This window comes from Gouania willdenowi, chromosome 22 (assembly GCF_900634775.1).
Source record: "Gouania willdenowi chromosome 22, fGouWil2.1, whole genome shotgun sequence".
NCBI lineage: Eukaryota > Metazoa > Chordata > Actinopteri > Blenniiformes > Gobiesocidae > Gouania > Gouania willdenowi.
The window spans coordinates 21,745,884-21,771,286 of record NC_041065.1 but is presented as its reverse complement, the minus strand read 5'-3'; the positions used below and the strand labels follow the sequence as shown (position 1 = coordinate 21,771,286).

The following is a 25,403-nucleotide window of genomic DNA, read 5'->3' as shown; positions in this document are numbered from 1 at the left end:
CAATTCCATTATTGATACGATTCCTTACCGATTCTTTTATTGATTCTCATTGAGTGAGGGAATCAAATAATACAAATCGATTTGTTTGCTTTAACCTTTATTATCTTATCTTTGGCTCTTCAATTTCCTGCAGGGATATGAGCTGCCTCTTTTATAATCCACCAGGATAAGGCCAGGTAAGCATATTGTTTTCTCACTAGAAAAACTTGATCCCAAAACTAATTCCGACAGAAAAACAAATAAGTCCTTTTAAAAGTGTGAAAGTGTGATTTCACACCAAAGCCGGACAAACTTCAGAAAAAGAGCCAGGGCAACGTAGCGTCCAGAGAGGGAGAGAGAGGAGAGAGAGAGAGGAGAGGAGAGAGAAGAGAGAGGCAGTAAAACTAAAAAACGAGAGTCAATGTTAAATGCACACACGCACACATAGAGAGAAGAAGAGGAGTAAGAGCAGAGATGATCTAAATCAGGGGATCTCTGACTTGTCTCATCCTGGGACCCCACATTATTATAGAATTCATCAACCAACCAAATATATTTTTTCAAAAATAGCTGTAACAAAAACACATGTCTCGAGTCACTGTCAATCTGTACTATGGTACGCCAGTTAATTCAATTATTCATCAGCATGCATGGCTATGCTGTATACGCCCCGCCCCGGCAAAGAAAAAAAGGGTGCGCCCAAATTCTGTGCTAGTGCAACCAACTGTTGGTTGCACCAGTGCCACCACTAGAAACGTTTGTGTAGAGCCCTGCTTGTGTAACAGAATTAGTATTTTCTGCTTTGAAACTATTACTTCATAGATCACCACTATCGTCTAATAAGAACTACAGGGGAAATGACGCATTTACAATAAGAGCTGCTTTTATTGTGACTCAATCGACCTATTTATTGATAAAACCACTTTTTTTGATGACTGATTAAGTAGAGACTTGTTGCGCCATATGAAAAAGAGAGAACATTGTAATGTAACAGTACAGTTCCAACTTTTCCAGAGGTTAAGTGTAGGGGTATTGGGCAAATAAAAAATGATAACCAGGGTAGTGAATAAAGTGCTAAATAATGAAGAAAAAAAAGCTTCACAAAGACAATTTGCCAATTTGTGTAAACACCAGCAGAGTGATTTGGGGAGAGCCATTTTACTGTAACTGTCCTCCACATGTGTCTGGCCTGCTGCCAGGCCAATAAAGGTGCAAGGCAGCTCGAGGTCAAACTGCATTCTTTTCCTCGCTGTAATCGCACGGCCATCTGTCAGACCCTGTGAGCGGCTTCCCCCCTTTGCTCATCACCTCTGCCACACACACGCTAAGGAGTTTAAAAAGTTCAAGCACATCATCGAACAAGAACACATTACTCCGTTTAAACAAGAACCAAGACTGTTCTCTTATACTCGGTGCTTTTACTCATTTGATGGCATAGTCAACTGCAATAGCGTAGACATTTTCCAGCCATGGTTTATATAGTTTTGATGTCAGCTTGAAACTTGATGATCAATTGCCCATTGACATGTATGCCAAAGCAGAAGGTCCAACCATTGATGTTTTTTCAAGGCTGAAAAAGAGCTTTTGTGTTTTTATTATCTTGACAAAATTTGATTTCACCTCCAAAAGTTTCATTGGTTCCCCTTCTCGCAACCTTTCTCTCCATGCTCTTCTTACACTCTTTTTTTTCTTTAACTGGATTTAGCATATCAATGGCGGATTAGTTTGTTTTACAAAAGCTTACTACTGCAGAGCCTCTCTGCACTGCTCTATCCGTCTGACTTGTGGACCTCACACACAGCTCCTGTGTCTGGGTCTTTGGTGTGTGTGTGTGGTCGTGGCTGCTCGGATGAATGTGTTGGGAGTTTGAAGATGACAAAAAAGAAAACTTGCTTAGGCAATATGCACTCACAAGATTTATGGTGTTAAGTGCGGGGGAAAGTGTGTAAGGGCATATACAATGTTAAGGTGATTTGTTGTCTTTTTCATTAAAGAAAAAACAGTATGAAAATTGATAGATTTCCAGATTTTCAACACATTTTACTTCATTGAAATCATTTAAACAACAAACTTGGAAAATCCTAAATCTGGTAATTTTTTGTTCTTTGTGCTTTTGATTTGCTCTTTGGGCCTAGAGTTAAAACAAAGTCTGCATTGCATTTGTACATATAGAGCCTCTGATTTTCCATGCTGACTGAAAAAGGACGAAAAGCACAGAAGTATCTTGCTGAAACAGAATTTGCTATGCACAGAATATACCCTCACCTACATGTTTTAGGAGGCTATAACACATCTTTGACATATGCATCTTTATTAAAAGGTGGGTTGAATGTGTAACAAGTGTTTGGCTGAGGTAAACCAACAAACTTGTCAAATATCAGACAAGATCTCACGTTGCAAAATCCTGCGAGACTACTCGGTTGTGATTTAAGTGCATTTTTCCGTTACACACTTCTGAAGCATAGGAGAGCAAGTTTATTACTAAGATTTAACTCAATGAACCCGTTTGAATTTCCACAATGTTGGACCAATCGTATTTGGCTTATCTTATTTAGCATTTATGACATGACTTTGGGACCTCTACTCTGCCAGTAATTACATCAAAAAGTGATGTTTTTGGTGTTAAAAAGAGGTAAATTGAGTTTAGTATATTTGAGCATCAACGTTAGGGTTCATAAACACATATGTTAGGCAAGCAGAAGAAAACCCCACGCTGGCATTACAGCAATCTCAGGAAGTATGCTGCTCTTTTTCCAGTGAGTGATAGTAATGGTTTGAGCCATGTCGTATTAATCAAATGAGAGCAGGAACAATTTTAGGATGGAGCCATGTCAGGTGTTAGTTAGAAAGGCGGCCTTGTTTGACACTCACTTTTGTGGGGTCACAGTGTTTTTTGGAATCCTGGCTGCTATACCAGCACTTTTAAAGAAAATACCCCGACTAAACCTCTAGTATTTTAAATGATCTATTGATAGTAGGGATGTAAAGATTAATCGTAAGGCAGTTATTAATTGATTCATAGGTGTCACGGTTCATATCGAGACTTTGAAAATTGCAGTACTTTTTTTAAACAGCAGTTATCTATTTATCCTTCTCTTGTTTGAACGTGACGTGAGCATCGGCACCAGGCATGGCCGGCCCAGCCTATACGCAGACTAAGAGGCTGCTTAAGGGCCCCCAACCTGGCAACCCCACCTGCATGTTACTGGTACTGCTGTGCATTGCACGCATAAAAACTGCAGGGTGCATTTCCAGTGACCTATCCAGCCATGCATTTGTTTGTAAATACAAACTAGCAACCAAGAGAGTGACGTTGGACCTGACCTTGCCACGATTGGTCAGCTCATTGTAAGCAAGTAGCATGGAAGAAAATGTCTGATACAAACAACAGCACTCATAATGTCGAAGATGATTTATCATTCCAGAAGCGTAGGCGGCGGGCGGAATCGCCTACTACTCTTAAACATGTTTATAAATGATTTCTTACCCCTTTAGCACCGACAGAATATCTGTAATGTTACTTGAATATCTGTAAAAGTCACGTTTTTCTATTAGCTCTGTTTGCTAGCGCATAGCATTTCTTCTTCACTGCTAGAATAGCTGCATGCCAACTGACCACTGGGTTACCAGCACCCTCTGCTGGTCGAAACAAATATCTGAAAATACAGTACACTGACTTTTTTTTTAAACTCCAATTGTTAAGGCACAAAATCATTTACAGTTGCACTTTTAAAAAGAAAAGGGACTATTAGGCAGTTTTTTGCATTGTTTACTGTAGAGCCAGAATTTAAAATATAGGCTTCTCTTCATTTGTATTATTCTTATTTATTTCATTCAGGATTTATTTTTAATTGCATTCTTTGAATAGTTTATCAAGGGATTATGTTGACAATGAAAGATAACGGAAAATAGTACAGTTTTTTTCCGATAAAATAAGGAATATTTTTCAGTCATCATTTCGTGAAATAAATCGTGAGAGAATTGTATTGTGAACCCAGTATCATGAATCGAATCGTATCGGGAGTTGAGTGAATCGTTACATCCCTACTTGACAGAGCTCGAATATAAAATTGACTACAGGTATAACTTAATAATCATTTCTGGCACTGTGTTTGGCGTTGTGCGGCTTCATGTGTCTTATGACATTATAGTGGGGAAACCTCTGTTTGCTCATAGTTACATTGTTCTGTTCTAACCTATTTTGCATGACCTTGCTTCACAGGGAAACAGCTGGTGGATCATTCAATACCAGCTATGCTGCCATTGGGACTAGTCTCAGTCTAGTGTAACTCCACAGTGCCCTGGTTTCCAGTATGATGCAAGCCTTGCAGGAAAGCTTTGATGACTGCGGATTGACTTTTCTTGCATTTTTTCCCCCACAGGAGTGCAAATGGGTTGCGGAGGACATCAGATTATTTTCCTTGTCAAGCTTTAAAATATGACTGCACAAAGTCATGGTTGCATTGTCATATACTTTCATTACATGCTGATTTCTGTGACAAGAACTTTTCTCCCTCAGAGGTTATGGGCCGCCCTCAGTGCAGGAAGTGACTCAGTATTGACTGGCGGTGCACTTCCTGTGCACTGATTCTCCCGTACTTCTCTCAGGATGTTTATCTCCTCCTCCACCTTCTACCCCGTCACCCTCTCCACCCTGCGTGCAGCTCCCTCCCTTGGCCATGTTTGCTCTGTTCCTGGTTTGTTTTAAGTGCAGCAGTGACTGCTTAGCTGGGGGTCTTGGCCATGCTGGAATCCAGATGATATTTGTGTGTGGAGAAGATTAAAATATACACGTGATATAGTACTTAAAATGTTTTTTGTTAAGTTGAAGTGGCATTTCCTGGAAACTGCAATAAGGACCAAGAATGTGCTATAAAATGAGCATCTGTGCTGTATAACTTGATAAAAACAGATACTATCACCTTTTGAATGTAGAGCAGATCATTGCTTCAGTGTGGGATCAATTTTGGTGGTTTTCCTTTGTAATTTGTTCATTCCTTTGAATGTAGTCAAGGGACTCAACTTCTGATCACGGATTGAGAAAACATCTAAATTCTTTATCAATGGTTTTGTAATCTAAAAAGATAAAATGTGCACGATCGTGTGCAGATGTAGCAATGATTTACTCTAAACTGTCAGATAAGCTTGATGAATTTTTTTCAGTTCAGTGTGGACCTACCACAGAGCTGAAACCATAAATGTTCATTTTTAGCATAACCACATGGCTGCATTGACACCATCTATCAAGGAATTAGATTTCACCCACATCTTTATTGTACTTCACATGTATCTCCCACTCTCTGTCTTTCCAGTTCCCAGAGTGTGGTTTCTTTGGGATGTACGACAAATCCTGCTGTTCCGCCACAACCTGAATGACGAAACACATCCTGCAGAGGCTGACTTCGGTAGAAGATATCCATGAAGGAGACCTCATTGAGGTGGTGCTCTCTGGTATGTAAAAGCGCTGGAAACTGCCAATGCTTCCAATTGGTTTAAAACTTGCTGACCAATCTCTGAACACTCTTGAACACAATGCATTCTTACATGAACAAAGAAAATAAGTTTGCATTCCTCCAATATCTGTTACTCTTAGAAAACACTAATCTAGTACCAGAGGTAATATTTCCTATACTCAGAGTATTTAGGTGTTAAAAGATCCTATTGTTCATATATTTTTTGCTCAGGCCAGATATTTCACACCAGGTCAAGACAAGATTGATTTATGTCGAAGTGTGTAATACCCTTCTATTGTCATCGGTACTTGGGGTTTAAAAATCACCCGGGCCAACATTGATCGGAGAGATGGAGTCTTTTATTCACCCGTACAAGGGAATGAGTGTCTGGCTGCGATTTTCTGCTCCTGTATCAATGCTGTGATGAACAGCCTTCCTGTGCAGGAGACACCTCGCTTTGAGCCCATGTTAGCCTTGGGATAGCCTTGAGCATGGTCATACATAGTTCATCCACTTTATTAAATCCAACCATCACTTGTGATTACTTCTATTCACAATCAGTTAATTGGTGTTGGTATTTCTTTGGTTCTCACATTGATATTACTTCTCCTTCACTCTAGCTTGTTCCTGCCTTGATTATAGACCTAAAGATTTTTATTTCATGTTCAGATGGCAAATGGATCCAAAATGATCCAATTTCCAAATAATAGTCCTGTCTTGAATTACTATAGAGATCAGCATGCTGTTTGTCATGGTTGAAATAATGATTGTGTTGCGTTATTGTCTTCTATGAAAGATTTGTTTACGAGATGATGAAACACTCAACATGACTGCATATCAAACCTCTTTAAAGCCTTTGAGGGGAGCTATAGTTTTGTTTTGGTTTTCCTCTTCACAGTTTCCATCAGATTGTCCACTTTTGTAGCAGCTGCACAGGTGTTTGGCTTTTCTTTGTCGCTTCCTGTGATGAATGAATCAGCTTCTTCCTGCAGTGATGGGACCACCGAACGGCTTAGAGTTTTTCCTCGGCTCTAATCTGTTCTCCTGCTCCATCTGTCTCCACTGGGAAGCACCCGACACCACCTGTGCTGAATATCCTCCACTCTCTCTGAGGCCGAAGCATTGTTTGCAGGGATTGGAGCGGGGGATGATTGTATAGGCTTGGGATCTGAGGATTTTTTAGGCATCAGGGCTGACGAATTTAGTGTAAAGACTGAACGACTTCCATCTTTTTGTTTTTTGGTTGTCAAGCTTGTTTTTGTGTCACTTCTTCGTGGCTCGCCCTCTGTTTCTTTTCTCTCGATCTAATCCCCTTCTACCTCAACAAATCCATCTGCAGGTGTAGGCTCCCAATGATTTATACCCTGACATATATACAGTACCTGATGAAGACTGCTGTAGTGGATCTCAGGATTGTTACACAAGCAGGACAAGCTGTTCGTCTGATTTCACTTCACACAAACACAGTTGAACTTTGAGCGACATGAACTGAGGAACCCACAATACCGGGAAAACATGAAACTTTGTCCTCCTAACCATTTGTCTCCTGTCTTTTTTTTCCTCCCTCTCTCTTGTTGTTGGATTCTGTTGCTGTCGAATAGAGATGGTCTTAAAATCTCAGTCCCTGTAAGAGGAAAGCAGAAGTGGCTTTTTCTTGGCTCTGAGCTCAAAGAGAGTTGGCTTGTTTTTCTTGCTGTAAGTAATTGTAGTAGACCCACCGAGTGTAAACACGCTCTGATGTGCAGGGCGTCCCTGAACGCAGCAGACGTTGTGCAGGCCATCTCGGCCCATGAGGTCTGAGGTTTGGTCTGACCAATTGTCCCTTTGTTCTATTTTTTTTAACCCTTCTTCCATTCCTTCCCACTTTCAAAAGTTTACCACTCATAAATACAGGCTGTGCAGCACTGATTCGCTACAATACCTTATGTTTGCCAAAATCTGGCAAACCTTTTTTGGTTGGAAGAAAACTTTTGGCCTTCTTAATGGAAAACTTGCTGCTTAAAGCAAACAGATATTGCATTCATGTAGGCCTCTGAAAAACAACATGTCGAGCTTGTGTGCGGTTGGTTTGATGTTAATTAGCACAACAAGCATCACACACTAGTGTAACTGCTATGAAGCAGTCAGTTGTTTAGTAAACTTGCAAAAAAAAAAACCATGAATGCCTTTTATCTGTTAGAGGAAGGAGGAGTGATTGCCTCATGATATGTGACCGGCATCCTTTTTTCTCTTTCACATTAAAACCAAGCTGCAAGCATTATTCTGCAAGAGTACATTTAGAGGTCACCATAAAATACATGAAACTCAAGAACTCACTCACTTGTTTAATGATAAGCTCAGATTTCTGTCTTTTAGCTCGACAGGTTTATGACTATTTGTTCTTTAAAAGTCCCTGATCATTTCAAATTTGAATTTATTTTCAGTCTCATTGTGTTTACCATGAGAACTTTAGACGAGACAAAAACATTCCCCTTGAGTAAAAAGGTGCATATTAATTTTAATGCACACAGAGAGAACAAGGTGGCAGTTAAATGCTGAAAGACCATAAACAGCATGTAGAAATTGGAATACATTGATAAGGCAGAGATTAACAAGTTTTTAGCACAATTATTTTGCGGTAAACATTGGAATTTACCATCCAATTGTATCAATTCACATTATGAGCTATACTAGGATGTTCTTCTGCCGTGTTTATCCAAGTCTGCATCTTATTCAAACAAAAACAGCCAAGAATAATATCAATCATTGTCTAAAATAACCAAGGCATAACCTCATCAGTGTCTGCCCACACTGAAGATTTACTATTGACTACCCCCCTCACTGTGAGCGCATCAAAAGTTTTTCTGCATGACTTGCTCATTTTCATACATCTGATGATTCATAGCTATGATCACAGAGTAACCACATTGAAGCACCCTCTGCTGCATCACATGGAATTATCTAACTATCCTTGTTATACTGCAGTTTTCTGCTCTATTGGGTGTGCCTGATCAGTTGATATAGGGAGAGGTTTGACATGGACAGTGTCTCTGTAGACGTTATGCCCTCTGCTGCATCATCAAGGATATTGCAATCATATGCTACATCCCTGCACTTGCTGAGGATGGCTCTTTAAATATTTGCTCATCTTGTCAGTCAAAGCCCTTTTTTGGTTTTCAGTGTTCACCATTAATGAAAGGACAATGACTTATCCTCATACCAACAATTAAGTCCAGCTCTTCATTGTGAAAGAAAAGTCCCGTGATGAAACTCTTTAATCTGGTTTGTTGTTCAGATATGCAGTTATACATTTTAAAGTCGGATCCACCATATTTCTTGGGTTAAAGCTTCTTTATTACAAGTACACCATCAAGAAGTGGAAGCTGGGCTAAATGGATTAGATTCAAATGAAAGAAATAGGCTTTGTTGTCTACTACCTTAACTGCAGAACACAAGACATGAAGGAACCCTTGATTAAGACTATACACTTTTCAGCAAGTAACTTCAATTCCTGTTTACTGCCATGAAAGAATAGAATATATTTTTTTGGTATAGTAAAAAGAATAGCTATATTGTCTACCTCTTCTATGGAATCTGGATCATATACAGTTGCATCTTCAAAAAAAGGGTGTGATACTTTAAAAAACATGCAACTTATGATTTTCTCTTTATGTTTTTTAACCCTCCGTAGCTCAAGCCACAGTTGAAGACTTTCAGATTCGACCCCATGCCCTGTACGTCCACTCCTACAAAGCCCCCACCTTCTGTGACTACTGTGGGGAGATGTTGTGGGGTCTGGTCCGACAAGGACTCAAATGTGAAGGTAAGAAAATCTAAGGTTTCTCTGAGTTTGTTGCATTTGTCATTTCATCACATTTGTATCCTTGGGAATAATTTACCAGAACACAACGGTCAGTCTGAAGTCTTTTAATACGGTTTGTCATGAGGAAGATGATTTAAAAGCAAACTCCCAAATGTCTGGAGCCATCTGGTGGCTGATAAAAAGAAATCCTTTGTGTATTTTGATGAATTATTCAGGTTTTTGTTGTTTATGTGCAGGATGTGGGCTAAACTACCATAAGAGATGTGCCTTCAAGATCCCAAATAACTGTACTGGTGTCAGGAAGAGGCGGCTGTCTAATGTTTCACTGCCTGGGCCCTCGCTCTCGGTCCCTCGACCCCACCTGCTGAAAGCGCAGTGGTTCTTCAAGATGACGTGAGTTATGAGTGTCGGAAATGTGACTCAAGCACTCAGATACTTATCATGTAACCCTCAAAGAGCTGTTAGAGAAGAGATTTGTATCTGCTTATTCTCACAATAAAGGAAATTAATCCACTGGCAGTGTTTAGGGTTATTCAATCTTACCTGCTTTATCAAAGTTGAAATCAGGTCCATTGGCCAAGATAGCAAGACAATCCGTCATAATTTCTTTGTCGGTAGTTACTAAGTAAATCAAGTCAGCATTTTTTTCACTGTTAGTCTCCTGGATGAAAAACAGAAAATAGGAAAGAGGTGCAGGCATCACTTAAACCTCTGACAGATTCATGAAAAAGTGTTTTATTAGGCCTTCTTGAAATATGTGCCTCTATTAATTTCTTCTTAAAAGGTCATATAGGTCCTACAAGAGCAGCTCAATGTGGAGCTCCTGAAAATGTTTAGATGGGAAAGATGAGGATTATCTGTTTGCATGTTGGTTATGCACAGGGTGAAAGAATGGACAGTACATCCTCCTTTCTGTCATATCATTACTCTTCCTCTTGTTTTCCCTCTGCTTTTGTTCCCCATATGGTTTTCACCTCTTATTAACATCCCTTCCTCTTTTCCTCCCTCGTGTTTCCCTGTTTCCAACCTCAGCAGCAGAGGTCCCATCAAGAGGCTGGGAAACGCATCCTGTCCTGGAGCGGCAGGCCCATCTGGATGGATCGGATGGAAAAGACTCGGGTGAAGGTGCCGCACACCTTTGCCATTCACACCTACACTCGTCCTACGATCTGCCAATACTGCAAGCGCCTGCTCAAAGGCCTCTTTCGACAAGGCATGCAGTGTAAAGGTATGCTGGTGTAGCTTCACTTCATTGGAAGAGAAAAGGATTGAGATCCTAACGACATTGTTTTCCAGATTGTAAATTCAACTGCCATAAAAGATGTGCTTCAAAGGTACCGAGGGACTGTTTAGGAGAAGTAGACTTCAACGGAGGTGAGTTCTTCTTCATTTTGCTTCTGATCTTTAAGATTCAGTTACAAATGGTTACATCCATCCTCTTTAAACACAGAGCCAGCCAGTCCTGGGCTGGATTCAGACACCACCATGGATACCATGGAAGTAGACAGCAGTGATATGGATGGTGGCAGATCACTGGATGATTCTGAAGAACCCTCTACTCCAGAGGAGAAAATGTTTGACATGGACTCACCCTTTCTGGATAGAGAGAAAGATGAAGAACCCATCAAGGCTATCAGGTACAGAGACTGGTTCTTGTTCTTGGCTGTTCGTATTTTTATGTGCATGGTGTATTTCAAGGATGGACAAATATTTCCTGACCCGATCTATCAAAAACACTATTAGCCAATCACCAGCTACTGCATCTGTTCACCTAAAACTAAGCAGTATACACATTTACCTTTGATTCCACTCAATAAATGTTGTGTATATACTGTATATAGTTAAATATCTACATCCTACATGAGTCTTTTTAATGACAGTTTTAGAGGTGTCCATAGATAGATTGGTTAACTAAGTGTGACAATAAAGAAACGTACCCTCAAAAACAGCAATTTCCTTCAAAATAAAAGGCCTACATCAGGTCAAACAGACATTGATGGTAACTGCAACTTAAACATTCCTCAAGTTTTAAGGAAGACACTTTGCAGTTTCTAGAGGTTTTGTCTACAGTTATAATGCATCTTTGATTTTCATCATAATTGTTTTGAGATGGAAACAAAACCTGAACTTCCCAATAAGGTGTATCCCTTTTCAATTGTTTGACTTGATCATCAGCTTAATTTTTTTGTTTTGTCTGTGTGTAGCCCCTCTACGAGCAGCAATATCCCCCTGATGCGTGTTGTCCAGTCCATCAAACACACAAAGAGACGGAGCTCCACGATGGTGAAGGAGGGCTGGATGGTTCATTATACGAGCAGGGACAACCTGGTAAGACTGAAAACCCACAAGAGATGTAAGAAAGCTGCTCACATGCCCAGCACAGAGAGAGCTGTGAGTGGTGCTGTTTGAACAACCAGTTTTCTGTTTTAACAGAGGAAGAGACATTACTGGAGGCTGGACAGCAAGAGTTTGAGCCTCTTCCAGAACGACACGGGAGCCAAGTTTTACAAAGTAAGCATAAAGTTCCATTTCTTGTTCCTGTCATTCATATTTGGAAATCTTTTTAAGTTTTATTGAAGGTGCTTATTTTAATCACCTGAAAATTAAACATCAAATCCTTTGCATGTTAGTGTGGTAACAAACTGGGATTCATGCAAGTTGATGGTGCTCAATTAAAGTAATATGCAACCTAAAAGACAAAAACAGCTCTACTGAAAGATTATTATGAGTAAATTATAATAGTAGGAATGGGAAGCGAATTAGAAGCTGCACATGCAAAAAAAAAACACTGTAAAAGCTAGTGGAGGTTGACATGTTTGATAAATTGCAATGTAGTAGGAGTGCAATAGGAGCAAAAATAAGAGGGGTAATCCTGACATGACGAGAACCTGATATGTGAATGCTGATTGGCTGAAATCTCCAAAATGGCGATGCCCCCATATAAAGGGTTATTACTTGTATTTGAATGCTAGAAGTTTATATTATTGATTCCAAAGACATTCCTTACACAAATTTGTAAAATTGTATTCTATTATGCAGCTTTAGACTGATCATCTATCACTTTAAGCATGTCAGAAAATGAAGAAATGTCTTTTTCAGTTGTTGTGGAACTGCCAATGTATTTTTTAACCCATGCCTATCAGTGAATTATCTGTCAATCTCAGATTTTTGCAAGGGGTTTGTAAATGGAATTAACGTTAACTTGTCAAACCAAGATCTGAGTTAACACGCTGAATCTGAATTAATCATTTGATGAGTTTTTGCAATCATAGTGTTTTTAAGTGTTTTTATAGTCAGTAAAAAAGTATAGGTAGTGATCATCTGCTGATCAGCTAGTAAATATCTATAAATGATAAGGTACAGACACTATGTACGGTGTTGTGATCTCAACAGGTGAAACCTTGTTATGGTAACCAATAACCATAACCTGTTTCTGTGTGGAAGCAGTTTGCCTTGGTATCTAATCTAATCAGACCAATGAGTCTGTTTTATTGGCAACACTAAACTACCAGCTGAGTCCACCAAAATCTCCTGTTTTTTTCCCCCTCTATTAAGTTAAACAATTTTTTTTTGTTTAGCACTTCCTTTGTCCCTGAAGGATCAGATGGGATACTTGAAAGAACACTTAATGGGACTTTGATGCACTGGGAGTGACTTCTTTGTAGTCTGTCAAACTCAATGTGTGTGAGCGCTCTGATTTCAAACAGACCAAGTGTGACAGTGGCAGTCAGTCTTTGCCCTGCTGCAGGGGCTTATTAATGTAGTGATTACATGTTTAGGTCCACAGGAGGTAACTACAGCCTGCTGCTTAAAGACTTCCACATGGGGTGGCTGGGCCTGTGTGCATGTGTGGTAAATATTTCATTGTTTGTGTGTCCTATTGGAACATGACACCCCTCTAGTATCTCCTTTGTTGTTGAATGGAGATTTTTTTCTCTCCATTCATCAACACACCCACTGCCTTCTCTCCCAGTCAAACCCTGTATCTCCTGCCACTAAAGCATTGGAGAGGAAGCTTCAGCGAGGACCCACTCCCCAGGGCGTGTTTACTGGCAGCTTTATGTGGTTCTTTAATATCAACTTGGCACTCAGCTCAGTTTAAAACCTTCAGGAGTCTAATTGAAAGCAAGCTATAAATCTTTTTCTTTGTGCTTTGTGTGCCCTGCCTGTTGCCTCGTAATAAAGTACTATCTTTCATGAGTAGAATGCTAAGATTTGCTGTGCAAAAAAAAAGTTTCTTCTGGTGGTTTCTTTTCAGCAAACCATATAGCAAAGTCCAGGAAATCCTCTATTTTGGGCGTTTTCCTCTCATTTCTGCAAAGGCTGCTGCTCATCAGTGTGTGGCCACTGTCTTTCCCTCTTTCTAAACCTCCAATCTGAATAACGGCGGTCGCGTGGCAGCTTGATCGCCAGGCATGGCAGCCATTTTCACCATTTGGAAGCCATAACGGCGGCCTCGTTTCAAGATGAGACTCCTGTACTTGTGGCTTTCTCTGAAGACCCTTTCATGGGGTAAGGGGGCTACTCTCTGTCTCCTGTCACACTACACCCACCCTTTACCCAGAGGAGGAACGGTAGTCGGCTCGTGCTCAGATGGGGCCCCCCGACTGTTCCTGCCGTGTAATCAGGAAACCAGAGCACTTGGGTTGCCACAAGGCTCATCACGTGACCAGGCCTCGCTAACCACAAGCACTTCATTCGATACTCTGTGGTGAGCCACGCGGAGGGAACAGCGTGTGCCTTTGTGTGACCCCATTGGCTGGAGGGCTTGTGTTCTGTCCCTCCCTCCTCGCGTTGATTAGGCAGAAAGTTTGATGGGGAAGGGGGAACTTTTAAAGTGTTGCAGCTACTGTCCTCGGGAGAAGAGGCTGGAGGACAGATAGAGCTGGACTGTGTGAGTGTTATCACTATTGTTATGTAGTGTTTCTGTTTACTTTGCTAGGGACTAAAACTGAATCAAACAATGACTGCTTTTATCACTTTAGATTTTATTTTTGCTTTTTGATAATTTTTTTTTCTGAATCCTATTTTCTAAGATGCTTCCACTGATTTGAATATCTGTCTCTGTGTGTGTTTTGGTCCTTTTATCACCAGAATACTTTAGCTAACTCCTGTTTTTGATTTACCATACTTGAGGAACTTAAAATGTGGTGTTTGGTCTGGCTGTCTAATGACTTGTCCATCTCTGCTCCCTCAGGAAATCCCCCTGTCTGAGATCCTGCAGGTTGAGCAGTACAAAGACTACAGCAATCTGGCCCAGGGCAGCAACCCTCACTGCTTTGAGATCATCACAGCCACCATGGTTTACTACGTCGGGGAGAACAATGGCAGTCACTACCACAGCCCGGCACTGGCTGCCTCTGGAGTTGGTATGGAAGTGGCTCAAGGATGGGAGAAGGCTATCCGACAGGCACTGATGCCTGTCACCCCTCAGCCTAGCGTGGCCAGCGCTGCAGGCCAGGGCAAAGATCACAGTGAGACCATTTTCAAACTTTTGGGGAACTGTTTTGGTGTGGGTTTTTGGTGTTTTTCTCTTGTTTGGAAGAGTCATCTTCTCCCCTAAAGACTTACTTGCTAGCCCAAATGATAATGATCAATCAGATAAATGTGTGCACGGTTGATCATCTTTTTCTATTGTGTTCGCTATCAAATGTTTTAACTTGCCTTATATAGACAGTGTTGAGCTTGTATGTGTGGTTCCTAATTGGGTGTTTGCATGAAGACATTCCAGGAAATCTCTGAGATTTAAGAAAAAAATGCTGCATTTTTAAATTTTAATTTGTGCAAATGATGGGTTTTTATAGCTGAAAAGGGATATTAAAGTCTTTGGTTTGCAACAGAACAGTAAAGGCTGCTCTTTGCCTGTCCCCATTGCCAACAATGGTTTGGCATGAATGAGAGGTCTTAGTTATGATAGATGTGATTCATGTGAATCAATGAGCTAATGATATATAAGCAAACAGATTTTCCTATTTTTAGTGTAAAAATCAATTTAATCTTCAAAGTTTAGGATTTATTTCTTGATGATTGTAAAATAAAGATTTAATCTGTTTACCTGAATGTAATTAATGAAGGATTTTCCAAATTCAAAGCACATTTTTGGGATGAAAATGTTTTCCAGGAAAGAGTTTCAGTGTAGCATGAGACTTATGACCCTAATATTGTTTTTTCCATTAGCTTTAATCATGGACTGTTTTATTGGCTGGTATGGAGGATCCATCCACACCACTTTGCTTTCTATGGTCCCTCCTTTGAAATTCGTGGCATATTTGCAGCATTCGCTCACACTTTGTGGAGTATTTTAAAGCCAATTTATTGTGTAATAGAATAATGTGGGTCACTGACTAATAGTTTGCAGGTGGGATAAGATGCTTGTATGTGAGCAATGCTGTTCCTTAGGGACGCACCAGCTGCTTTGTGTGTATTTTAAACTTGGTATTACTGTGTATTTTCTCATCCAGAGGAGCTGTCCATCAGCATATCCGTGTCCAATTCCCAGATCCAGGAGAATGTGGTGAGTGCAGGGTTTCATTTTCTTGTTTATTTCCCGATTTTCAAAGCACACTCATGAATTTATCTATTTAAAACATTTAGAAGAAACTGGTGCTGAACAAACACAAATACTTCTGGCTTGTGGGTTTCTGACGTGGTTCCACTTCTGCTTTAAGTGAAAGCGGAAAATTTGCAGAAAACAAAAGGGAAATATTTCAGCCATGACTAATAGCATTTTTGTTGCAGGATATTTCGTCGGTGTATCAAATCTTCTCAGATGAAGTGCTGGGATCTGGCCAATTTGGCATCGTGTACGGAGGTACATCTATTTTTTATTATTAATTTTTTTAAATACATTTCTAATATTATTTATTTACAAAGAGACCAAGAAAATATTTGAGTCACGTGCAATTTCTGGGAATCAGAGAAATGTGTGTATTAGATATATTTGTCATATATTAAAATATTTGTCCTTGAACTCATTTGTGATATTTCAGGCAAACATAGAAAGAGCGGTAGAGATGTAGCCATCAAGGTTATCGACAAGATGCGATTTCCCACGAAACAAGAGAGCCAGCTGAGGAATGAAGTGGCCATATTACAGGTAATGAACACATTCATGTGCGATCATTTGAATAAATACCGTGTGCTGTGCTATAAAAAAGCCATCTGTCTATTTTTCCCTTAGAATCTGCATCACCCAGGTATTGTTAACCTGGAGTGCATGTTCGAGACGCCGGAGCGTGTTTTTGTAGTCATGGAGAAACTTCACGGCGACATGCTGGAGATGATCTTGTCAAGTGAAAAAAGCAAACTGCCTGAACGGATCACCAAGTTTCTAGTCACGCAGGTGGGCGCTGATCAAATTATCTTCTTCTCTTTCCTTTTTATCAAATGTTAAAGATCTCATCAGTACGAGCAGTTGCTTGAGAATGAGCAAAACCGTTCACAGGTTAAATGCATCTTTTTAATTGGTTGCTTTTCAAAGGAGATTGATTCATGACTATTGTTTTTTTTGTGTTTCTGGGCAAGACAGTGAAAAGGCTGTGGTAAACAGGAGCTACTCAAGCATCACCAGTGGGGGTGTCCATACACTTCAGCCTGATGTATTGTTATTAAAGGCGATAGATTCTTACAAGCCTTTAAATTGTGAAAGATCAATGTACCCATAATCAGGATCACTGATCCAGATAACTGAGAATATCTGGCAAAGACGATATTTGGCAGAGGTTTGCGCTCTGTGTTTTATTTCTTTTGTTGTTTTCCCTCTTTATTTTCTAACCAAAGCTCCCTGCACTCTGTGTGTCCTCCATGTCGGCTGTGACGATCCTCCACTCTTGCCCTTCTGCCTGTTTATTCTTGTGGTCAGCTGTTTGAGATGGGGAAATTGTTTACAGCAGTTGGTTTGTGGGACATCACGGCCTGTGGATTACAGCTCGCAGTGCGCCGGTGGTTTTGTGGCCTGATTAGAGGGGCGGCGGGCTGCTGGGCCTCCGAGCATTAACGGCCCTGCTAGCTGCAATGGGTTTGGTTCTGATGTGGCCTGGAGGACTTCAGTCAGAGCTTGGGTCAGGATAGGCGAGCCAGGCCTACTGTGGTTTTGGTATACGACTATTGGCAGACCAGCATGCTTATGTTGCGCCTCGTGAATATAGATGAGATTAGTGAGTTAGATCAGATGTCCTTGTGTGGAGTCATTGGTCAATATGTAAGCATTTGAGATGTTTGCTTATAGTGCTTAGATTTTCTTTTCCATAAAGCAGCATGATTCATTTTTCCATTTTAAGGATATATTTACTCACGTTTAAACGTGAATATAGAACTTTATACTTAATTTGTCTTTTTTGCTTCAGATCCTGGTAGCTTTGCGACATCTACACTTCAAAAACATTGTTCACTGTGACCTGAAGCCAGAGAATGTCTTACTGGCTTCTGCAGAGCCTTTCCCTCAGGTGAACATCTATGTGCAGTCATGCTGTTTTCTATTTGATACCAACAAGGGTTACAATTACAGTACGTTGGATCTTTTCTATCTTTTTCCAGGTGAAGCTGTGCGACTTTGGATTTGCAAGGATTATTGGCGAGAAGTCGTTCCGGCGGTCGGTGGTAGGAACCCCGGCTTATCTGGCTCCAGAAGTTCTACGCAGTAAAGGCTACAACCGTTCTTTGGACATGTGGTCAGTGGGGGTCATTGTGTATGTCAGCTTGAGTGGAACGTTTCCTTTTAATGAAGACGAAGACATCAACGACCAGATACAGAATGCTGCTTTCATGTATCCGCCAACGCCTTGGAAGGAAATCTCAACAGAAGGTTTGTTTGTATCCTTTATTTTAAATAGTAGCTACAAAGCCCCTGGTTTTGGCTAATGTGCAACTTGAAGGAAAATCTTAAAAAAATAGCTTAACTATGGGCGGGGCTCTTGGAGCAGTTAAGACACGCCCAGTCTATACTATAGAATCTCCAACTATCAACTACCTCTATTCACAATTCTCTCAATCCAATCTACCCTCATCAGATTGCAGTCAACAGGTGCTAGTTTTTTTATAGGAGGGGCGGGGCTAAGCCACAAAAACATCACAAACTACCATTCTTAGCGAATAGCATATTTGATTGTAATAGCTGGTTTTAACCAATAGAGGGCGATTGCTTACATTTTCAGAACATAATACACCAAACTAAAATAGTTGTTATGCTGGTATATACTTACTTTATACTAGTTTAAGGGTTTAGTTACTCTTTAAAGAACAATTGGATTCTGTGACAATTGTTAACATAAATGTATAGTAATCGGTTTGCCTTTCTGTCGTTTTGTGTTAATTTACTTACACTTATACCCTAACAGCCACGGATCTAATCAACAATCTCCTCCAAGTGAAGATGCGGAAGAGGTACAGCGTGGACAAGTGTCTCAGCCACCCCTGGTTACAGGTGATAGTTTGGTTTTTCTTCCCATTTTGCCTTTTTAAAGGCAATGAAAAGCATGACATTTTAATAAAACTTTTAGCAATTTTTTGCAAATATTTTCCATTTTCAAATAAATAAATTACTGGTTTTCCTAACACTCCTGTCTGCTTTCCTCAGGATTACCAGACGTGGCTGGATTTGCGGGAGTTTGAGACACGTCGCGGCGAACGCTACATCACACACGAGAGCGATGACGCACGCTGGGAGGAGTTCGCCGATGAAAACAGTCTTGTTTACCCCCAACATTTTATCATGGCTCCCAACCTGGACGACATGGAGGAGGACCCCTAGTGACAGAAGTGGGAGTTTTTAAGAACTGGGATTGTCTCAGGAGATTTTTGGCATGAAGCTGGAGGTGCTGTAGGTTCTCCTTCCTGAACTGTCTGAGAACAGAGAGGAGCCAATGGAACGGAGCGATGCCCTCACAGAGGTTGTAGCTGGTGCACTACTCAGTGCCACAGGTGGAAATGGGTGCTACAGAATTACGTGCCCAGAGAAATGACTTCCTTTTCATGTCGTCTAAAAACATTTGGGGGATTTTCTCAGTTTCAATTCTTTTTTTTAAAAAAAAAAAAAAAACAAGAAGCCAATTTACATGCATAGAAGTGAAAGGTGAAAATGAAGGAAAAGGAAACCTGGTTGTTGTCTCAGTCCTTGTCGCTACATTTCTTTGGCAAATGAAATAAGTAAAATGCACTTTTCACAAGGGATTTACAGTCCAACATTTCAACTCAAGTATTTCTCGCTTCCAAACTGCTTGTGAATCCCCCCCCCCCCCCCCCCCCCCGACATCAAACTGGAACCATCACATGTATGTGTGTTTTTTTCTAATGTTTGTAGTTATTGTGCTAGGTTTTTCCAATTTGTTACTCCCAAATCCATTGAGCACTATGCACTGCTACACAAAGCAATTTAAGAAAATAAAGTTGAAGGAACAGCGAAGCAGCTCACACGGTCTCAGCTGCCTTGTGATGTGGTAGTATTTGCAACATGTGTGTATTATTTGTGTGGCAGCTACAAGTGTGTGAAAATGACCAAGAAATTGAGACCAAACGTGTAAAAAGAAAAATGTTTTTCTGAATATTATTTTTGTGTGTGCGGATGACAATCTGTCAGTGAATGCAATAATAGAGCCAGTCATCCCACCTGAGGAACCCTTTTCTTCAATCGCTGTGACTGATTGAGGTCTGGATTGACCCTCACCGAGAGAGTCACACAAAGTGGCCAAACTAGAACAAAACAAGTCTTGGTTCCCCTTATTTGTCTTCTTGGGATTATTTCAACAGCTCATCTGTCTACAGTGTAGAAAGTGTCCTAGACAGTTGGCCTGATGTGGGAGTTTGAATCACTACCATCTCTTTGCTCACGGGGAAAATCCCTGCGGCTTGTTGTTCATTTTCTGTCTTTGTTGCCGCTGGATTGGCAGGTGTCAGTGTTTTGTATATTTTAGCTCATACTCATGGAATAAAATTTCAAATATAGGTATCTGTCTCTTTGTTTATAGCGCAGTAAGACATAAATGTCAAACATCTGAAGCAGTGCTTCTCAAATGACGGTACACAATAGCGCTACAGGGGGTACTTGAGAGAGAGAGAGTAGAAAATTAACAAATAAAGTGTTTGTTTTGGTTCCACCCCAGGCCTGAGATGACATAACAAAACTATAGAAATAAATCTATCAGGAGCCATTTAATGTTTTTCAACCTTGGGGTCAGGACCCCATGTACATTAAAATAACACAATCTTAAACAACTGTATTTATATACTTTGACTTTGTGAAATATAAATCTAGTTCAACTAAAATGTTGTAAAAATATAAACATCTGAGTTCAAACAATCAAAAGCTAATTCTAGAAAAAAAAATGTTTTTGGGGTCGCCAGAAATTATTGATATTCAAAATGGGGTCACGATCCAAAAAAGGTTGGGAACCACTGCACTAAATACTGTTTCTTTACACTTATTTACAAAATGAGATTCTATAAAATGTGTGTTATCACTCAGTCATTCCATCATTACGGATGTGAATCTTTGGGTGTCTCATGATTCGATTTGATTCCAATTCTTAGGGTCATGATACGATTCAAAATCGATTCTCGATTCAAAAATTAATACAATGCATAGTGTGTTAAAGCAAATTATGGTATCAAAACAATACAGTTTGTATAAGACAATTTTAAATAAATTGATTCCAATGATTTAATCACACAAAAGCAAACTAAGACAAAAGGTAACATTTATTCATGCTAAACAAAAAAAAAAACTTACTGTACAAGAAATAACAAGGTATACAAAAAAGGTGGCATTTGAAAAGGAGTGGAGCCCCAGCCTCTTAGAGCGCTGGGGCTGCCAGCTGAGTCAATGTAGAATTTTTATTATTATTATATCTTATTTCATTATTAATACACATTTTTCCTCTCTTCATCTCATTGTTCTCTGGGTGTATGCTGTCGGGTTATCACATTGTTGTTTGTCCCTTCTTTTGTCTTGTATATATACTGTATAGTTTTGTCTTTTAATGGATTTTTGAAGTTTATGAATCGATTCGAAATCGTGGAAGATTTGAATCATGATTATGTGAATCGATTTTTTCCCCCACCTCATCCATCATTATGCTCTAGAGTTGTTTTAAATAGTTTACTAAGCAAAATGTTGTAGTCGGACAAAGGAGGGTACGTGAGCCAAAAAAGTTTGAGAACCACTTATCTGGAGAATACATCACAACATGCCTCAAAGCGAAAGATTTTAAAAAAAAACTAATACAAGATAAAAGGCCTGTATTCATCGTGTATGTATCAATATGTGGGAGTGCTTGTGTGTTGTCAGGTCTGATTCTCGGCAGCTGGATGCGATTGCTGCACCACACAAAGCGGTTTGGAGATTAACCACAAGCGAGTAATGGTTAAAGATAAATAGCAGGGGTGGCGACGCTATGGGTTTGTGGATAACTTTGAAATGGCCCAAGATTAAAGCAAACACAGCTTCCCTTCATGTACCATATACTGTAAGTGCAGTTAAAATACTACAAGTAAAATGTCTCTTTCCTTGACCTGGGGTTATAGAAATGGCCTATTGTTTCAAGTTACAGATCTCTATAATGTGGTAAATGAACCAGACAGATGTCACTTATTTAGCTTACATGTGACTTACTCGCCATGGCGCGCAATCTAGGCAGTGGTATCAAAATTTAGAAATTTTCAAAATCTGCTTCTTCTAGTTTGTTCTGTTCAAACATGTAATTTAAAGCCTTATACAGAAATTCCCCTCAACCAGAACTTATATTATGATGTAACATTAAAGATATTCAGCTGTTAAATATCTGGAACTTCCTAAAACAATGACTTGAGCCAAGTTTTCCTGCCTTGTGTAAATCACAAGTTTCACTCCATTTATTTGACCAACCCCCACATCTCCAAATTTCACTAGAAATCTGCTAGTGTCTCAGAGATTTAAGAGTGTAAAGTTGCTGATAACAGAATCCAAAACATGATGAAATCAATACATCCAAATACCTTGACTAGACGTTATCAAGTCTACTGCAGCTTCTAGAGCCGGCCCATGCTTATAGAGCTTTATAGTCACTTTTTTGGCAAAGGTCACAGTTAAGAAAGTGGGGTTTTGGAATTATTATTCACTTCATTCATAATGAATAAAATTAACCTGCCACTCAAGGTAAAAAAACAAAACAAACTGTAGGTTTTAGCTATCTTTCTGTTCAAACTGTGGTGTCAAACTCATTTTAGGTCAGGGGCCCATATGGAGCGTTTTGATCTCAAGTGGGCCACAGACCCCGGAAAACAAGTGATTGCAACATTATTGTGTCCTAGTTTGCACTTCTACGTATAGATAAATGACAAAATATGTAAAAAACTGACAATACCCAAGCAATAAGAGATAGATATCAGTCCCAACAGGATCTTCACTTGAAATTTACTAGTTTTGGGGCCATTTTCTATTTAATTAAAGAAAATGTCATATTTTGAGGAAAATGTAAGAATTTTGTAAGATTTTCTTTTTCTCCCCATAACTGTTTGACATAAAAAATGACTTCAATCATGAGATATAAGCACATAGAAAACTGTGAGCCCCTGAAAATATTGTTATCGTCATTTTCACTTTCTCCTGCGGGCTGAATTGGATGCTCCAAAGGGCCGGATTTGGTCCCCGGGCATTACAGGAATGATGCAAAATCAAGGCTTGTTTGTTATATGAAGGATGCCAAATAGAAATAATTCAAGATTAAAAGTGTTTGAAGAATCATGGAAGCATCGATAGAAATCTAATCAAAATTGTAGACAATAAAAAGAAGATAGTGTCTATTTGAACAATTGCCTACGGACAACCCCCGATACTATTGGTAAGATTACCAAAGTACAACTACGTGGCATCTTAGGGTTAGGTTATAACTCAATATCGCAACAATTTTTAAGGTTAGGGTTAGTCTTAATCACATGACCTAAAGTGGCCAAACATGGATAGGATGTCGGTATATTGATACGGCAACCGTACGGATAGCCACTGCCTAAAATATATGAAGTGTCTATTCATACGAAAACGTATCCATAGACCCTGGAACTATTGACACGGAAACATACGTTTCCGGACATTTTCTACTGAAGTGTAATGTGCCTGTGTGTTTTCACTGTGGTCTAAGCATGACTCAAGAATTCTCCCTTCCGCTGTCGTGGGTTCGAATCCCGCTTTTGTCATAAATATTTTTTCATTTGAACATATTTAACACGGCAAATTCCACCTTTAAAAATACATATACCAAAAATATTAACATTTCAGGGTATTTCCTGGTTTAGGGATAGGACTAAAATAAAAGGGTTAAGCGGGGTAGCTAAAAATACTGACGGTACTTTAAGTCACGTGATGCACCAATAAAATGGCCAATGTTCCATATGGATAAAAGGACGTCAATTGATACGTTTCCGTATGAATAACCACGGCCTAAAAAGTATTAACAAAAAAACTAACAACAGTTGGAAAGACGCTGTGCCAACCCAACAAAGCGCAGTGGTGGGACACGTCGTCCACCACTGAAAAAAACAGGACTACCAGTAACAAACTGATCCAGAACTAAAACAACAACCTTACAATATGGCAGAAAGTAAAACCTTACCCCACAACTGATGCCACGTGTGTCTCTCGCTCCTCGTTTCCTCCTCCCTCACTTCCTGATTGTTGATGTGATGCAGGTGCTCACCTGCACGAGGCCTGGAGGCACGAGCCCAACACATACGTCATGTAAACCTCATTGAGTTAAAAAAAAAAAAAAAGTGGATAAAATAGAAGCAGAATGGAATTTAGAAAAATTGGATAAAAGGATAAATAAAAAGAAAAATGTGTAAAAACTAAAAAAACAAAAACGAAGAGTAGGCAACACATTTTGCTAAAAATGTAAATACAAGGACTTTGTTGCAATAATTACGAAAAAGGATACAAGATTCATAGCCTGGCGATAAGCCACACCCACTTCCTTACTTTTTTGTAAGAAATTGCGTGTATTAAACATTAAATAATACAAGGACTAACCGTTACACCTACGACTCATAAATCCCATGGAATTAAAAAAAAAAGTAGAAAAAAGAGAGAAGCAGAATGGATAAAATAATTGAGGAAAAATGGCAATAAAAGAACAATTATTATAAATGGAAGGAGAATGAGAAGAAATACAAAATAATATTATGAAACATGGATAAATAAAGTAAAGAGAAAAAATGTGAAACAAAAACAAAGAGTAGACAACAAATTCATGGTTTTGTTTTTCATTATTTTTTGCAAAAAAATAAAAATACAATAACTTGGTTGCAATAATTACAAAAAAGGCTACAGGATTTAAGGAAAACATTTTTCCTTACTGCCAGCAGAGGTCACTCTTAGTTGGTTTAATCTCCTGAAGGACTATAGGTTAATGGAAAGTGTGTCCCAGGAAACTGATTTTGACTTTTCCCCTTCAAACATTCTCAGAAATAGTATTTTTGAGTCCAGTGCAATGACTGAGTGTGTTTTTGTGACGACAGTTTCCCTAACATGAAGACATGTACATGAATCAACAGATGTTTAAGAAATAACATAAAAACATCTGGTGAAAGATCACAGACTGACTGTGTATATTTGTTGAGCAGCTTTCTAATGCTACCTCGTAGCTTCTCTGCAGGTCTCTCGTCACCTCCAGCTGAGGTTAGCATGTCGTGCGTCCTGGTTGTCTTCCCTCCATCTCTCCTCTCTTCTCCAAGTCCTCCATTCCTCGGCTTCTCCTCTCTTTACTCCATGCTGGGTGTCCGAGGGCTCCAGACCAAACAAGCAAACAAACAGAACAACAGAAAAACCCATCACCCAGACATGGCTGATGTGGGCTTGGGGGGGGGGGGGGTGGGGGGGATAGAGACAGATCTTGTTTGCTCAATGGGTCGGTTCCATTTCACTGTGATGGTAGAGAAGGCCTCCCAGGACACGGCTACACCCGCACTTGTGTTTGACTTCTGTGGGAGGGGGGAAGGAAGGTGCAGGGGGAATCAAGGTGGTCCTCAGCCTGCACTGACACATCATCTTCTGATCCAATACACAACCAGACTGCGTAGCCTTTATCTAAGCTGGCCCTGTACTCTTTATCTGTGGTCTTGGCCTTTTATCTGAGGGACTTGTTGGTGTGGCATTCTGCGAGCGGCCTTTCATCCTCTCACCGCTGGCCTTCAGCCGCGATCGGTAA

The 25,403-nt window shown here is 39.9% G+C and overlaps 1 protein-coding gene across 1 annotated transcript in view; it reads left to right on the top strand.

Annotated features, from left to right (window-relative positions):
• The window catches only part of prkd3 (protein kinase D3), a 40,632-nt gene extending 20,460 nt beyond the window's left edge, over nt 1-20,172 (top strand). Inside the window, 17 exon segments of the mRNA XM_028438140.1 lie at nt 5,292-5,430; nt 9,103-9,234; nt 9,471-9,631; nt 10,267-10,462; nt 10,531-10,608; nt 10,685-10,871; nt 11,439-11,562; nt 11,668-11,745; nt 14,432-14,708; nt 15,696-15,748; nt 15,973-16,045; nt 16,224-16,330; nt 16,415-16,576; nt 17,580-17,678; nt 17,770-18,037; nt 18,570-18,655; nt 18,809-20,172. Coding sequence (XP_028293941.1) covers nt 5,292-5,430; nt 9,103-9,234; nt 9,471-9,631; nt 10,267-10,462; nt 10,531-10,608; nt 10,685-10,871; nt 11,439-11,562; nt 11,668-11,745; nt 14,432-14,708; nt 15,696-15,748; nt 15,973-16,045; nt 16,224-16,330; nt 16,415-16,576; nt 17,580-17,678; nt 17,770-18,037; nt 18,570-18,655; nt 18,809-18,982 — 2,394 coding nt within the window. The 3' untranslated portion in view covers nt 18,983-20,172.
• Nucleotides 20,173-25,403: the final 5,231 nt, after the last annotated feature.